Source organism: Suillus paluster, assembly GCF_016628075.1.
Source record: "Suillus paluster strain FC165 chromosome Unknown EDB91scaffold_5, whole genome shotgun sequence".
In the NCBI taxonomy this organism is placed as follows: domain Eukaryota; kingdom Fungi; phylum Basidiomycota; class Agaricomycetes; order Boletales; family Suillaceae; genus Suillus; species Suillus paluster.
In genome coordinates, this window is record NW_024537565.1 from 655,124 (window position 1) to 671,234 (window position 16,111).

The 16,111-nt window shown below is 48.4% G+C and overlaps 4 protein-coding genes across 4 annotated transcripts; 2 read left to right on the forward strand and 2 right to left on the reverse strand.

Annotated features, from left to right (window-relative positions):
* Nucleotides 1–905: 905 nt before the first annotated feature.
* On the forward strand, nt 906–2,301 carry EDB91DRAFT_1078228 (uncharacterized protein; the record flags this gene model as incomplete). Its single annotated transcript, XM_041314992.1, has 5 exons — nt 906–1,265; nt 1,320–1,430; nt 1,482–1,845; nt 1,896–2,014; nt 2,065–2,301. 5 exons carry the CDS (start codon nt 906–908, stop codon nt 2,299–2,301), a joined length of 1,191 nt encoding a protein of 396 aa, XP_041182152.1.
* Nucleotides 2,302–3,830: 1,529 nt separating this feature from the next.
* Nucleotides 3,831–6,173, reverse strand: EDB91DRAFT_1105617 (cytochrome P450; the record flags this gene model as incomplete). Its single annotated transcript, XM_041317435.1, has 13 exons — nt 3,831–3,953; nt 4,002–4,199; nt 4,253–4,281; nt 4,335–4,367; nt 4,425–4,532; nt 4,582–4,737; nt 4,785–5,060; nt 5,112–5,178; nt 5,226–5,527; nt 5,591–5,729; nt 5,796–5,933; nt 5,987–6,030; nt 6,085–6,173. Coding segments are annotated over 13 exons (1,617 nt in total), but the record flags the coding sequence as incomplete, so codon positions are not given.
* A 981-nt stretch (nt 6,174–7,154) lies between these two features.
* EDB91DRAFT_1105623 (uncharacterized protein) lies at nt 7,155–9,368 on the forward strand. The gene is made up of 8 exons (XM_041317436.1): nt 7,155–7,494; nt 7,553–8,039; nt 8,088–8,128; nt 8,176–8,445; nt 8,502–8,568; nt 8,618–8,702; nt 8,752–8,868; nt 8,916–9,368. Exons 1-8 carry the CDS (start codon nt 7,205–7,207, stop codon nt 9,092–9,094), a joined length of 1,536 nt encoding a protein of 511 aa, XP_041182154.1. The 5' UTR covers nt 7,155–7,204; the 3' UTR covers nt 9,095–9,368.
* Nucleotides 9,369–9,653: 285 nt separating this feature from the next.
* EDB91DRAFT_1298360 (RhoGAP-domain-containing protein) lies at nt 9,654–14,572 on the reverse strand (the record flags this gene model as incomplete). The annotated part of the gene is made up of 14 exons (XM_041324947.1): nt 9,654–9,846; nt 9,900–9,961; nt 10,015–10,342; nt 10,391–10,504; nt 10,556–10,651; nt 10,702–11,369; nt 11,423–11,715; nt 11,763–12,176; nt 12,251–12,297; nt 12,329–13,922; nt 13,985–14,154; nt 14,179–14,326; nt 14,348–14,384; nt 14,463–14,572. 14 exons carry the CDS (start codon nt 14,570–14,572, stop codon nt 9,725–9,727), a joined length of 4,203 nt encoding a protein of 1,400 aa, XP_041182155.1. The 3' UTR covers nt 9,654–9,724.
* Between the last annotated feature and the right edge of the window lie 1,539 nt (nt 14,573–16,111).

Genomic DNA, 16,111 nt, shown 5'->3' on the forward strand with positions numbered 1-16,111 from the left:
GACACAGCGCCAATACTTACTTTTGACTTGTGGCTATCATGCACCACATGACAGCACATGAAAGTATTGTCGCGCCTTTTAGTAACCTAATGATATGGCCAGACAAAAATCAGCACAAACCAATGAGAAAACTTGAAGGACTGTCAAGCTACCGGTTATTGCAAATGCTGTGTTGGCAGCTCTGGGACCCAGAATAACTGTCAGTGCAGCATTTCCAGCATTGCCGACACTATCAGCAGGATCCGTGTTCTCTGTCACATCGTGCTTTTCGATCATTAAGGCTTGTTCGATGAAGTAGAAACTATACAAACGAAGTTGATTGACTGACTACGGGAAATCAATCTCTTCGTTTTTTGTGCTCCATCGAACATTCTGTCAAACGAACTTGCTCCTTCAGCATGCTGTGTGAGCTCGTCGTTGTTTCATTTGGTGAGCCGAAGCAGGCAGGTTGAGTTAGAGGAGCAAAGTTTGAATGGAGCGCCAAATATTAGGAGTTATTAATAGTACATACACCTAGTAAGTAGTACTAGTATACTGTACTAGTCATGGTACGGTTACCACTAGAGGACCAAAATCTAAACTGATAACCCCACCTTCGTTCTACACCAGACACCACCAGTACTGACGGACTCGACACCAGGACGACTAGCTTCAGCTATAACTGTTGGACAGAATAACCTATCAAACGCAATGACACACGGTCCGCCGCCCTCCCAAGCAGGGCCCCTCACATTTCCAGTCGAACCTATCTGAAACTCCAGCACAACAGCCAAGTCTCATAGTTCCTCTTGCAAGCGTCAAGCACGACTTCACCACAAAATACAACAACAGGTCCTTCCTCGCAGCTTCAGTCTGTACAATATGGACCAGCGACTCAAGGACAAAATCCCCAAGGCTACTACGCGATGAGTTACACACCCGGTGGGTGGCAAAATGCATGGCAGGTTCCCTCTTACCCGTATATCGCGTCTGGTAGCGTCTCAGGCCAGCAGACGCACTACACTCAGGTTCCCTATGCTCAATACCAACCTCCTCCTGTGACCTATCAGCCGCGCCAGAGGAACAAGGTTGCACAAAGACCGCGTTCGCCGACACCAGAGCCTGAATTACATCGTCATTGGGATGAGGTGATACGGTCATTTTTGAAGAAGGTTGGGATGAACCAGGCCTTGAGGGGTTTCGAGGATGACATGGTAGTTATGAATGCGGATTGGGAAAGGCAGAAGGTTCCTGGTGCTATTGGAGATTTAATGAAGGATCTTATGGTGTGCACTTCGTCCCTTTACTGTGTTGAATCTTCCCAACCTTTTCCTTCTCAGAACTTGGGAAAAACAAAAGACAACGGAACACTCCCAGAACGACCGCTGGAGGAGCGAAAGCTCGACTATGTTCACCTTTCTAGCGGTGCTGATCCCCAGTCTCAGACGTCGGTGAGTTTTCTGTCCATTCGATCTTTTGTCGCAGCTTCTAACCCATTCCAGATAACAAAATCAATATCTCAATTCCTCGCGCAAAATCGAGCCAGGAATGACGCCTCTAACCGCACAGAGTTTCTCGAAACCCTCGCTCAAAAGCGACGGCGACTAAATATTAATCCCGACAGTACCGAGCCCATACCGTCCTGCGCACGGACGGATGCAAAGCACCTCGATCGTGACGTGCAGATGAAATATGATATTGCAAAGAATGAAGATGGACCTCTCCGGCGAACCATGAAAGGTATGATAGGTGATAAGGGCAGGCAAAAAGAGCTTCTCGCACTACATGATGACTCAGAAGGCGACCAGCAACCAGCAATGGATCAACGGGTGAACAATATTGAAGAACATCTTGCAGTCCGCTATGGTAGGTAATGGGTCTATTTTATGAATGATGCATTCTAAAGAGACGCATAGTCCCTGCACCACCACGAACGCTCCTGTCCCGTCTCCGATTGCTCGAGGATCATATTATGCAGCTCGAGAAGGATTACCCGCCTTGGGCTGCTTTGCATTTCAACCAGCCGAATCGTGGTGTATGTGTTATTTTATCAGGTATTTCAGGGGTCACTCACGCGTAAACTAGTGGCCTCCACCTCCGCGCCAGACACCGATTATAGTTCCGTCGCACATCACAAGCACAACAAAAGAGCCTAAGACTGATACTCCGCAACAGGAGCTGTCATCTTCCAGCCCTTCCGAAGAGGCACCACAAACCAAAGCGAAGAACAAAAATAAATCTAGTTTGCACCGAGCGGTGATGGAGAAATTGGAAATTCAAAAGGCAATGAGTGATCTTGCGGGGGTTCGCAAGTCCAGTTGAATAATGGCATATTTGTCAAAGGAACGAGTGGCGTTGACGTAGGTTGGCATTCACCAAGTTGGAAAAATTCAGGGACATAATTCCAAGCTCGAGTTACAGAATGGGACGGCTTACCGCATCAGCAGGAACGTGTTCGAGGTCTCCGATCTGCAGTCAGTATCTCCCGATTCTGATCCGCAGCAAGTATCGACTCTTTCTCGGTGTACAACTAGCCCCGGCCTGCAGCCAATCACATGCTGGAAATAAACAGTGGCATTAAGAGGACGACATCAGCCTTATCTATGATCTGCTCATGCCTTCCGTGACGGTAGCCAGGCTTCTGCTTTGCAGCTGTGAAGTTGTCCGGTGACGGCGGAGACGACCCTGCATAATCACAATTTTTCACAATTTCCAACAGGCCAGATTATGAACGACTTTCTACCAATGTTATAAACAGTCAATTCTGACACCTGTTTGTAAACGCCGACTTTTCAACCATACCCTACGAAGTTCCATCTGGTTGACTACGAACCTTCTGTGGAAAACCAAAACTCAAACGTTGCGCAGGAATTGTGGCATCTATGAGGCGGCCGTAGTAAGCTCGACCGTCAATTCAAGGATGGTCATATTACGGAGTGTTGTTTGGGTCACAACCTCCGATAGAGAACCGTCATGTATTATGACTCATGCGCAGCTGCTTGAGAACTCGCTTAAGTGCCTCGAGCTGCCTCGAGGCTCGAGGTGCCCTTCACCTGATGCCGTTTGATTAATTTGATTCGTGATATAATTTTACTTGCTGCTTCTTGATCAACTAGCTAGAGTAGGTTAGAGTAGGTTAGAGTTTATTTTCCCTCGATCATCGGGGACGCTTCTCGAGTCTCGACCGCGTAAGTTATATATACCCACTACATCAATACTATGGCATAGCATTATAACTTGTCTCGCGAGCTCGTCGTCACCGTGACATATGGTCTTCTATCGGATCTCCGAGGAGTCACGCCTGCAGGTCATTTATCCAGTGTTAACTTAGACTAAACGCATTATTAAAGACTGGTTGTCGAGAGGGCATGTTGCAGTAAGGAGGTGTACAAACATTTGCGGCATACCTCCTCATTTTGTTTGTTGCCATTCCGACGGGCAGGATGTCACGCTGACGGTGCCTGTTCTGTAGTAAGACATGTCGTACTGTAAGAAGCACTGATAATGTGAAGTCCACAAAGCCATTGCGGGGTATCACGAGCAGAAACTTGCTCACTTGCAAGTCGCCACCGACCAAATAATTCAGTCATTTTATGTGAATGCCGAGTGTAACAGGCAACGGCCAAAGCCGTCAACATGGACTGGAATCCGAGATTTGGGATCCTCATGCTTGTGATCATGATGTTTCGAGCGGCCTCGAGTTCGTACTGGCAACCCAACGTTGTGTGTGGCGAGTCAGTCGGTACTAGATGTCAGTCGTGAGCTTGAACTGAGGGAAATCTCACCATTCAAAATATGTCGAAAGCGCGTAAAGTCAAAATCGATGTTCCTGTAATGTGAACGAGTCAACATGAGATGAAGAAAACGAGAGGTCGTCTCGTTCGATTTTATATGGCATGGATACAAAGTAATTCCTGAGTTTTCGAGATTGGACGATCACAAAGCAAATTGAGCGATAACCTTCAATTGCCAACCTGCATATGATGAACCATTACAGTCACGATCCCCAAGCACAATCCTACCACAGTAAAGTCCTTCCTCTCGCACCAGTCGAACATTAAATGGGACCTGCGGTGTCACCCCATCTCCAGCTGGTGGCTTAACTACAGGTGCGAAGAATGACCTCAACTCCCACTGAATTTCTTTGACATGTCCATGGACATCCGGATCAGTTGGGAGCGCAAAATGCAGGCGGAGCATAAGCGTAGCGAGGATTTCCTCTGATGTCAAGACTATTAGACTCGATAATCATACGCAAAGTGCAAGGGCTTACTTATTTCCATTTCGGCAAACTTGAACCCGCTGTAAGATATGACTGTTAGTGCACAGATGAGTGTGTTGTGTATTTCACTAACAGGCAGGAACGACTACCGCCGGAAAAAGTCATCCTGTATACGGTCAGCGAACATACTTTGACCTATATGACCTAAAAGGTGAGGACTGACATGTTGGAGTAAACACCAGGATACCTGATGCTGTCTTTGACCCCAAGGATGGGTGTGGATGATTTCGATGGCAGTACCTCGGCATTATCAAAGGGCATATCCCATCCCCTGAGTGCCTTGTCTCCCTGGGGAAGAAAGCCATCGCTCAGGCTTCCACTCATTCGCATCATCACCCCATATTTTTCGATTGCGATTTGCAGCCACAATAGAGATGAGGACGAATGATTTCTCAGGTATTGCGATAGCAGATACTTCTGCTCCGGATGCCGAGCGAACCGGGAATTGGAGGGGAAGCGTAGTTGCTTTGGTCACGCTGCCGAAGTACTCAGTCAGTAGTTTTATGGATGATGAACAACATACCTCCGGCTCATGTGTGGGAGAGGAGGATAAAACCGCAATGTCTCTCTGATAACTCCATCAAGGAATGGAAGATTCATCAGCGCATCGTAAGACAAATTAAGAGGCGGGTTTTTATGCTCGCAAAACGAAGAATCGTCCTGTGCGAGAGACGTGGATCTGATGGCATCACGAATCTCGCTTCTCAGTCGAGCTTGGGCGAGTGGATTCTTGGCAAGCAAGTAAACGCAACAAGACAGAGCAAAGGTAGTCGTCTCTAAGCCACCCAATACCACAACGCTGCAACGAAACAAGTGAACATTTCTATGCTTATGATAAGCGGCAACTTACTTCGTTTGTCCCAACAATTCGGCGTCGGTGAGTTGTTCTGAACTAGAAGTCGCAGAGTTTGCCTTGACTGGATATACGTCAGTAAAAGGTGGACTAGGAAGTCACGGAACTGACGCATGATGTTCATCATATCTTTCCCCCGACTTGGTTTGAGATGACCAACTTCGTGATTGGCACCAGCAGGGGATAAAGTAGCTGAAGTCTCCAGTGCTGCCTTTTTCTCCGCGAAAACTTTCTTGCTACCACTGTCCATGACTTCAAGAATCCGTCGCATCTCTCGTACATCTCTCATCATTTCAGTGGGTATCCAAGGCGCCGTAAGCCAGTCCACAAGCTTTCTTGACCAATATGGCGAGAAGTTGCGCAGAACCATTGGCACATACGGCCGGAGATACACGAGCTTTGATATCAAGGGGCTACAACGTTGAGTAAACAATCGTTACGACTATGTGAGGGTTGCTGTAATTTGTATCGCGTACCTCAACATCCGGAGTGCTTCAGTATACTCGTCGTCTTTTACAGCCTCTAGAGTATTGCTTGGATAACCAAGAATTGCCTGGCAGACGCCATCAAGTGCAGTGCGAGATAGCCAAGGCAGCATATCGATCTCTTTGCATGCTGTTTCAAAAGCGTCAAAAACCGCCCATACTGATGCATATTATTGATGAGTGTGAGCCTACTTACATCCATCATCCGGAAGCTTAGCTACAAGGACAGAGGTCAGCTTATGCGCAATGGGCTGCAGTGTGGGTAGCAATTCGCGCATATTGGAAGTCGAGAAGACAGGGTTAAGCAGCTTGCGTTGCTTCCGATGCTGCTCTCCTGGCCATGCGGTCAGATACCTCTCATGAACCCACTACCGTGGTGCTTCGTACCGACAGTGGCTATTAGACCTTCTCCGAACATTGCCTTGTTGTTCCTTTGTAACGTAGAGTCAATAGACGCGGCCGCGAAAAAGTGATAAAATACTGACATAATGAAAATATCAGGTTCTTCGAATATATGCTGGTCTTTCACAACAACGTGATACAGCGCGAGTGGATCAGATATATAGACTGCTTCCTGAGGAGAGCATTCGCAAGGGTTCAGAGTAGTGGCACTTCACATTTGAACTTACTCCCAATATGATACTCTGCAACTTGACTGCTCCGCCATAATTGTCAGCCAGTTCCATGCAGTAGTCAAGGCCACCTTCGAACACCTTCAATATGTTGCCTGGAATGTCTATGTCAGATAAAACGAGTGTAAACACAGACTTGTCAAGAACCTGTCAGCCAGTGGTCTATCTTGGGACCATCAAGGTCGATTTTGGGTTTCTTGAATAGCCCTCCAAACGTCTTCCATAGAGCAACTGATAAGATTCCGATTCCGCATACTTGGGACAGTGACATGTTGCATGGAATATGAGGTTGTGACTGTTTATGAAAGCTATGTGTCTGACACCTAGTAGTACAAGTGGTACCGTTTAGTACCAACTTATTTATCACGCTCTTGTGATAAGACTCACTCTTCGCTTTACGGTATACCATCATGCCATCACCATGGGCCATTTCGGGGACCTTCCTTGAACTTTCCATTTTGCACCGTGGAAGCACGGGACCTCAGGCCTCATTTACGCCAGCATCCTATTAATTCGAATACTCGAGTCTAGAGTATATGAGAGATTGCGATAAAAAGACGACTAGAGCATCCGAGTCAGGGTGATCCCGTCAAGCAAGGTGCACCCAGATGTTTAAGTGTCGTTGAAAGCTTCGAGTGCGCCTGCTTGTGTAGCCCCTAGTAGGAAGATGACCTTAAGGCTTGCTAAGTAGAATGAGTTTGTCTATCATTTTTCCAAGCGGGACACTGGCATAGATGACTTCTACTGAACAGCGACTTTCCGAGGCCGTTGCAGTCAGAAGGTGGTTTTCGTGGTTCAAGCCTCGGTGGGAGATGGTGACCATAGGCCTCGCTAATATTAATCAGACATCATACTTGTACGGTAGTAGTGGCAGCACTCGGAACGAAAAAGGAAACGGTGGACACTAGTCACAGTGGCGGTGTCCAATGATTAGCTGACATGCTGCTTGCTGTCCGATTCTGCACCGACTGCAATGACCACGAATCCTTCACTCATCTTAATCGCGCGAAATTCACGAGGGCCCAATAATATTAATCCATCTGCATCTCTCAGTTCACCTACAGAAACTCATGCAGCAGCTTCAGGTATATTCCGTTCCTCCGGCTCACCTCCGTGGTTGCTCGAGGAATGCGAGACCGATGATCTAGTCACTGAACTTAGCTTGTATGACTCTGAGGAAGGTATAGAGATTGATGAAACATTTACTCGCAAAGGAAGATTTCCCGGAACCGTCAAGATTGTGGTCGAAGGCACCACTTTCTGGTGAGTGGCATGAACTGCTGCAGCCTACGTGCAAATCTTGAGCCGTTTCCGAATTTAGGGCGCATAAAGAGGTCCTTATCTTTGCGTCACCCTTCTTTGAGGCTGCGCTGAGCGGCAGTTGGGCAGAGACGGGAAGACCACAGTCAATGTCCTCTGTTATCACTATCTCGCAGCCTCCTTCCATTCCAGGGGAGAAAGGCGTTATCGAGACGCCCACAGAAATGACATTCACACACGAGGATTCATCGGATACGGAGTCTCCCGTAGAGGTTGAAAACCCCCCGAGGAGCGATACCGACAGTGGCCTGAGTGGCAGTGAGGATAGTGAAACTGACAGCAAGATCAATGCTCGCGACAACAGTCTTGCGAAGCTGCAGGGTGCAACCAGCAGTCGAGAGACCTTGTCAAGTCGTGCCACGAAAGGGAAGCCGAAAACGGACGATAGACCATCGATTAGACGAGGGTCTCAGACCGCACATGCAACCGTCAAGCGGCGCCGACGTACTAATTGTCATGATGCTGTCATAGTGCTCAAAGAGGAGAAAGTGAGTTCAGACTTGAATTACATGTGCAATTTGGCTCATCTCGCACAGGCTAACACCTTTCACGATTTCCTGAAGTTTGTCTACCCTCAGTGAGCAGTATCTCCATGGTTTACCATTCACACCAAACCTTTCTCAGTCTCCAGTGCACCATAACCTGGAAGAATGTAGAAGGCCTCATGAACATCTCCCACAAGCTTTGTGTTCCGACACTCCAGCAGGAATGCCTCACTTTTCTCCTGACCCACGCCGCTGGTAAACCTATAAAGGCCATGCGAATCGCAGAACTATTTGAAGAAGAAGAGCTCTACCGCGAGTCAAGTCGCTTCGTACTCGACAATCCAGGCGGGTGGTCCGAAGAAGAGCTTAGCACCCTGAGCCAAGAGACTCTACTGAAGCTAGAGAAACGGTGGGCTTTTTGGATGTCGTAATTATGCACACTTCATCTTATGGTGCTGTTCATAGGAGAAACTGGTTCCTCGAGCGAGTGCTCAAACTGGGGTTGACCCCACTTGCAAAGGAATATCAATGCGTAAGTCACTGCCAGATGTACAAATATCTTGTTGGCTGACGCTTCCAAGTGCTCCACTTGCCCTGACTCCGCGATCTGTGCTCGTCTTCTCGAGGAAAAATGGAGACAAGCATATAATGCTGTTTTCCGTTTTGGTAGGTTGGCATCGCGCGTATATATATCGCGCGCTCAACGCATCCTCAGGACCTTGTCAACCTTCTATGGTATATCGTTATTTGAGAAACCTGGAGGGTGTTAGTCCACCACTCGCGCTTACGCACCTTGCCTGCCAAACAACAGCCAAAGCTTTTAATGCAACACGTGAGTTACATCGTGTTTATAAATCGCATTAGTTGATTAGTTCGCAGTCTTTGACAGGATGTTCTCTTTGGGCATCCGCAGCGATGCCAACGTTGCTCCGCTTGGTGCGCGTGTTGCCGCAGTAGCAGCCGCAGCGACTACTGGTCCTCGTCGTCACTTCCTATTCTGCACCCTGAAACCCGAAAAAGCTGTCCCTCGCATCAGACGATCCCGAGAATTGCTCTAAACACCACTTCCTGTATACGACTCCTCGATTGGTCTTCTGTGCTTTCTGCGTTTTATATTTGCATTGATTTCCGCTGCTGGGATCCAACTTTAATATTCCATATCATCATTACTGGATTCAGTGCTATAGCCTCGATATCCTTCCGTCGTACCCTGATATATGACTTATGTATTCCATAGAATCCTGATGTATTTTCCCGTGCTCCGCGTCATGGAGATTGGAATTAATTTGTCTCGCACGTCCGAATCTGATGGTTGTATAGACCAGAATACACATTACTACTCTCTCAAAACAAAGACCTAAAGAAGAGTGCGAACATAAAACTTTGACGGTCTCCATTAAGCATATCAACGACAGCAACTGGGGCGCCGTTGCTTGATCGGGCTGCGGATTGGATGTATCTGAGTGACCGTAGTACGTGGATATTGGAGTTGCAACGTCGACGTGCAGGCCTAGATAACTTTTTCGTCCAACAATTCTGCCGCTAATAATATTGAGCAGATACACTACCCGGTATAAAGCAAAGGATTTGCAAAGAATAACCATAAAGACAATGTCATGATACCCGAGAAAATACGAAGAATACAATAACATACGGGGGAAGTGTTTATCCGGAATAGAATGTGAGAATCAACGGGATGTTTGCGACTGGAAAATAGAAGGAGCGTTATCTACGAGCCACTCGATCATCAAGGCCTTGCCGGCCATGTCACTGAACTCAGAACCAGGATCTGAAGAACGCATTAACGTGGCTAAATTGAAATGTCAGTCTTGAATTGAAGTAAACACGAGTGAAGGGACGCACGTCCAAAGACCACTCCCAAGTTCCTCGCATTCATAAGATTTGTGTCGCTGTGTTCCAGTACACTGCGTACCGACATTAGCTGAACGTCCACGAGTTGCAAAAAGAATAATCCTACCGGTGTAAATGTAATACAAGCAGGCGTAGAGTATGATAGTGCTCGCTGGGGAGGCGGTCGACCAACTCCTGCAGGTGCTTGGTTTTGAGCGCGGGGTCCTTGAGTCCAGCGGCCAAGATAAACTCTCCATGAAGATCGTAAGTCAAAAGAGGGACAGGTAATTGACGGAAATATGTCTTTAAGACGGAAGTGACGCTGCAGATATCATTGAAACGGTCGTCATCACGCAGATCGAACGCCATATAGTCCCCTCGCTCAAATAGTTGCGTGATCACCTTCGTTTGCCCACTACCACCAGTTTTGCGGTAGATGCCCTCGTAGTCCAGCGCTGATATCTGCGTTAACCAGGTGCCGGCGTGTTTTATTATTTGCTTACCGAGTGCCTCCACCGCATCGATGCATTTCTCCACGATAATAGGGACCCTCCGTTCACCCCACTTTGAATCTGATTTCACTTGTTCTACAAGGCTGCGACCAAACATAGAGGGAGCTAAAGCCCGATGTTAGACTTGGATGGTGGTAAGACATGCAAATCACTCACGAGGTTGTGTGATGACATCGTCTCGACGAGGGGGCTGTTGAGAGCATGTATGTTGCACTTGATTGACGCAGCGAGGATGCACAGATATATGACAAACTAAGGAACTGTTAGACAAGCGGACACGGGGGGATTAAGACATAACGTACCTGAACATCGATACTGGGAGCCCCATAGCTTGTCACCACAATGATCGCAACGCGTAAAGCGGAGTACACTCGTCTGGTTGAAGGAATGTGCCACTCGACCTTTGCCTTTCTGATCAGCTGACGAAAGCGAGGGATCCCGACCTCTAGCCATGGGCCACTTGAACTTTGCGGATTTCAGCGTTGAGGGTAAGGCGTCTGTTATCTCGGGGCGGCTAGCCTTGAACTTAGCCTCTGATTCTTCAACCAGTGTTGTGGCGCTGGGAGCTCCTGAGCCGTTGAGTGATGAAGCCATCGATGGGAGGTCAGGCTGGGGGTGATCGCGGTCAAAGGATGTGCTCTTCTCGCGAAGCGGGTTTGCTGCTGATTCTTCCTTCGAAGTAAGGACTTCCATCGTAGGTGTTGCAGAGCGGGAGGCCTCAATCCGACGCATGTATTGAGCACTCAGCTGCGCCAATTCTTCGTTTCGAGCGTTAAGGACAGTCGTTTCCTCGAGGAATTGTTCACGGGCAGCCTTCAACTCCGCCACCTCTCTGATGAGAGCCTCTCGCTGCTGGGTGAGAGGGATGAGCTCGTGCTGATACTGCTTCTTGATGTTGTCCAGACGCATGGTCAAAGACCGGCTCATCTGTGCGGCAGGCATCTCGCCCGAGTTTGCGACACCAGGGGAACTACAATTCTAAAATGAGTGCTCAGTAGTTCAGATGAAGGATTGTGGCATTACTTCTTTGACGCGCATAGTTCTTCAAGCTCTGCTAAAGTCATGTCTCGCTCCGCTTTCAGCTGGGAAAGATCATGCTCTAAGTGATCCAGCTTTTTTGCAAGGTCCTGGGAAAGCTGTCGCCGTGCTTCCGATCTGTTTGCCTCACCGTTGAGAGCAGTCAACTTAGCAGCTTGACCAGACAATAAAACACGCAGGCGGGTAACCTCTGCCTCGGCATTGCGTCGAGCCACAAGTTCACGGTCATGTTCTTTCTGGGCAACAGTAAGACCGTCAATATATTGCTGGCTCGCCCTCTAAGAAACATTAGAACCAGTATCTCTGCGAGGTAAACAATGACTACCTTTGTGCCGTCATACTTGTGTTTGAGCGCTGCGTACTCTGTCCGTCGTTGCTCCATCGACGTAATAATGGTTCCGATGAAATTGTTGTCCAACTTCAATTGCTGATAGCCACGTTCGCTTGCGTCATCGAGAACCTCATGAAGGCGGTGGATCACAAGATCATATGAATTGCCAGATACAGGTGTTGAAACGGGTGACGTGACAGCTATGCGGGCGTTAGGATTCAATGATGCATTTGAGTCCAGCCTCTCGTGTTTCGCTCCATGACAGGAGAGTGATGGAAATTGCGACTCGGAAGAAGAGCGGCCTCTTGGCGAGAAATCGTGAGACAGGTTTGAAAGCAGGTCTCTGGCTTCGGCATCTAGTGCGGTCGATGACTGAGAGGAACTAGAGGGCTCCCGATGATGGTCCGACTGTAGCGATGTGGTACGAATAGCTGGCTCCACAAAATCCTTGGCCCCGTTGACGCGTTCAGCATTAACCGCACTCCCTGAGCTTGACGACTTCCGACTGGAATCACTGACTGCTGTTGCACTAGATGACGAATCATGCTTGTGATCATCACCCTCAGCAATCTGATCGAGCGATTTGAGAGATGGCATTCCGCCCACTGACTTCAGAAAGTCTGAGAAGTCTGAGCCCGTCATGGAAAAGCGAATAGGGGGAAGAAGGGCGGGCTGGATGAACGTTGCAACGGATGTGCGTTCGACTGGCGAGGATTCATCCGAGTTTGAATCCACGTGTGACAAGGCAGATACATCAGGGTTAATATCCAGCTTGAGCTGATTTGCGTGTGCCTTTGCCTTGTGCTGCTTAGATGGGACAGGAGGAGCAGCAATGGGCGAAGTGCTCTCGTCTTCGGACTTGCGAATGTTATCCCCTTCTACGTCCGTGTCTGTACCACTCTCAATTCCGTGGGGGACATCCGCTCTATGAGATGGGGACGTTGGAGTAACCACACTGGAGCGATCTGACATTGAGCCAGTGGGCATATTATCCATGCGCAGTGTTCTCTCGCTCGAAGGGCCAGAAGGGGACAGTCGGCCGTCAACTTTCTGGGTATATAGACCGTTGGCTGAGTTGCTTGCATGGTTCAAAGTGTCTGAACGTGCAGAGACTTTCTCTAAATTGGGATTTATCCGTTGGAGAGGACGTAATGGGGTCGCCGAGTGGGTATGCGGTGGTGCGGAAAGGGGTTGATGGGGATCATGCGATATTGAACGCATACGAATTTCAGGAGTTGCTCGTCCGTGTTCAAGAGTAGTAGGAGCAGGTGACGGGGGAGGGGAATGGTATATGGTCGAACCTGAGGCATTATCACGAAGTAGACTGATATTGGATGCCCGGCGAGATGAGAATGAATCAGAAAAGTATGGTTTGGAGGGAGATGGAGAGGGAGCAACGGGTGAGTCGCTGCGGTTTATAGGCAGGGTCTGCGACCGAACCATCTGTTCTGGCAGAGAAACTCCGGGTGCGGTAGGGAATAAATGTTTATAATCTAGAGCAAGTCCTGGGTTGATGGACCGCCGCTTTTCACTGCGAGACGTGGCACCATTTGGTACGCCGAGACTAGACTGGTCCAAAGACTCCTTCTCCGCATTTCCCTTCTTTCCAAACAGGATGTTCAGTGGCCGAACACCGTCATCGTAGCTCTTTCTCCTGGAAAGTGCGCTACTTGGATCCACAGCTGATGATGGACTTAACAATGACCCTCTAGCTCCATCCTGAGACTGCAGACCCTCTAAAGGCGTCATGGGATCACCCTGGCTCGCAGACTGAGATGATAATTGTGGGCTCGACGGGCCGGGGTCATCATCTACGTGCACTTTAGTATGATCAACGTCAACGTTGTCGGGGGGTGCGATGGTTACTGAGAACGATTGTGATGGCACATCACGTGATGATCGTGACGAGGTAGGAAGGTTATGCTGAACCGGTCGTGGGCTTCCAGATATCGGCAGCTGAGCACCATTCTTGGCTGATGCTTGAGGTATTTCATCTTGAAGTAGTATTGATTTGCGCTTTCGTTCCAGTGTTGACAAGGCGTCCTCCCTGGGTTGATTGAGACTCCTCATGGACGGAGTATCTCGAAAAGTCGTCCCTGATGGCTTTAGACGCACAGACGAAGGCGGCGAAACAGCTTGTGATCGATCAGACACCTATCGAACAGCGTCAAAAATCCGATCCAGGGCGGTTAGCTCCGCTATGTGTCTCTACCTACCGCGTTCTCTCCCAGAAATTCTCGCGCCTCTCGTTCTCGCGTCGAGGATGATGTACTGCCATTGACAGCCTTCTCCCGTTCACGTTTCCGCTGTGCATGGCGGCGAATCTTGGCCATGCGTTCGTTATGACAAGTCATGCAATAGATCCCATGACTTGTCTTGGCGAATACTAATTCATCAATTCGGTTATGACAAACCTTGCAATTAAAGCAATGTGCGTGGTATGAGTCGTCTCCCGTCATGATAGCTTCGTCGAGAATGGGTTGGTGGCAGACATTACAGTTGTACGAAGCAGTTGGCGCAGATTGGTGAGCCATCTGAAAGCAGTAGCAAATTCGTGTCTGCAGTTACTTGTTGATGACATTTCGCGCATTTAAAGCAGTCAACATGAAAAAAGGACTGTCTGAAATAACAGTGAATGGTCCGCAGGACGAGTACCGCTTAGACGCGTATAGATGATAGTAACTGTTAGCTCACCCAAACGCCACGACTAAACCTCCACTCTCATTCACAGCATACTGCTTGCAACCCGGGCAGATTCTATTCTCGAGGGACGAGATTGAATTCAGGGCGACCTGTTGAGTCATTGAGGATCCGTTCCTCGGTCAAAAATCGTGCGGCGTAGATCGGGCGGATATTCGTTCAGATTCAATGTAAAGGACAGAAAGGCTGGAGCGGCGGGGGTATGGGAATTGAGCCAGCTCACGCAGGACGTGTGTTGTCGAAGGAGAGACTGTCGACCAAGTGCCTTGATTGTAGCAGAATTATTATAACGGGGTCGATGGCAGGCACGTTGAGGAGAAAGAGAGGTATGCTGCGGGGGCCAGGGTAGGGTATTTGGTCGCGGTGAGTGCTGATAGAAGGCACTATGCTCCTAGGTAGCCAGTTCCAAGGTGTGTAGAATAAATGTTTTTTTATGTAAAATAAGATAACCATTTCAACTTGATGGTAAATATATTTAAATCCCACGCTCTCCCCGCTCGGTCGCGCGCCGTCTGACGTCGTTTGCGCTCTCATCTCTTAATCTCGCGCGTTGAGGCGTTATAATTTCCGAGACCCATGGCCAGAAACCATTAACTTTCAGTTTCTCTAAAAAATACAAATGAAAGGCTATTTTTTTTCCCTGGTAATGACCTGTGTAGCAACTAGTATCTATACGTCCATGTACTCCTCTCAGCAACGAGGTGCGCTGTCGGCGCTATCAAAAAGGTGATCCTTCCCAAGCAGCTGTTCACAAGTGCATAGCCTTATGATCGGGGGTTCGTAGTATGTGCTACCAATTTCTGCCTATTGGTATGTCCATACTGTTTGAAACTTCGGTTAGATACCCGGGATCATCCAGTTCCACTTCTGACTCGAAGACCACATGTCTTATGACCATTGAACCATCGATTGTCTAGACTGACCAAATGAGGCCAAATGGCGATGGGCCAAGGCCAGTCATTTCTCAGCCGCACTCCATCCTTCCCCCTAGACAAACTTAGCTCAGGCCTACATCAAGCTTCGAGGCAGAATCTCTGTCAGATTTCTCGTCGTCTCCTTGTCTTGACAGTTTAAATTGTGCGCCCACTAAAATAAAGACGACGCCTCCGGGCGCCCGTCGGTGCGTGATGTTTTTGAGGGCCTGCATCGAAGAAACTTCTCAGCTGAGCAACAAGTCTATTGTGCGCACTGCGGAGCGTTGTCTGGAGGAACCGAATCATTATCTCCTATTTCAAATGGGCCATAATCACATGCCTTTTCGGTAACTCGATGATTCACACGGGTGGTCCGTGCGCGATATTTTTGGTATATAAGGAGGTCACTTCGCATTTGAATTACCCATCTCTTGTGCTCGGGCATGTACTGTCGCCAGTGAGGTCTTTACCGAGGCACAGTCTTTTGCTGATTGCAAATTACACATCCGAACCCGTCTGTTAGCTTCGGCTTCCAGCAATTTTTGGAAACCACTTGAATTTCAGGCTTTGTGCTTGATGGCAGGGATATATGGGCCGATTATATACGTTAGTATATATTGTATAATAATTGCTGTTTATGTTGCCAATTTCAGGGTTCAGATGTCAGACAACCACGCGGTATGGTTATGTCACGGTGATAGGATCTTGATTGCATGATGCGGCGCAAGG

Bases quoted from the DNA above. Each gene is read 5' to 3' on its own strand.
- EDB91DRAFT_1105623 (XM_041317436.1), top strand. From the start codon at position 7,205: ATGACCACGAATCCTTCACTCATCTTAATCGCGCGAAATTCACGAGGG. The intron at 7,495-7,552 runs GTGAGTGGCATG...TTCCGAATTTAG, and splicing joins GTCGAAGGCACCACTTTCTG to GGCGCATAAAGAGGTCCTTA. The intron at 8,129-8,175 runs GTGAGCAGTATC...AACCTTTCTCAG, and splicing joins CTGAAGTTTGTCTACCCTCA to TCTCCAGTGCACCATAACCT.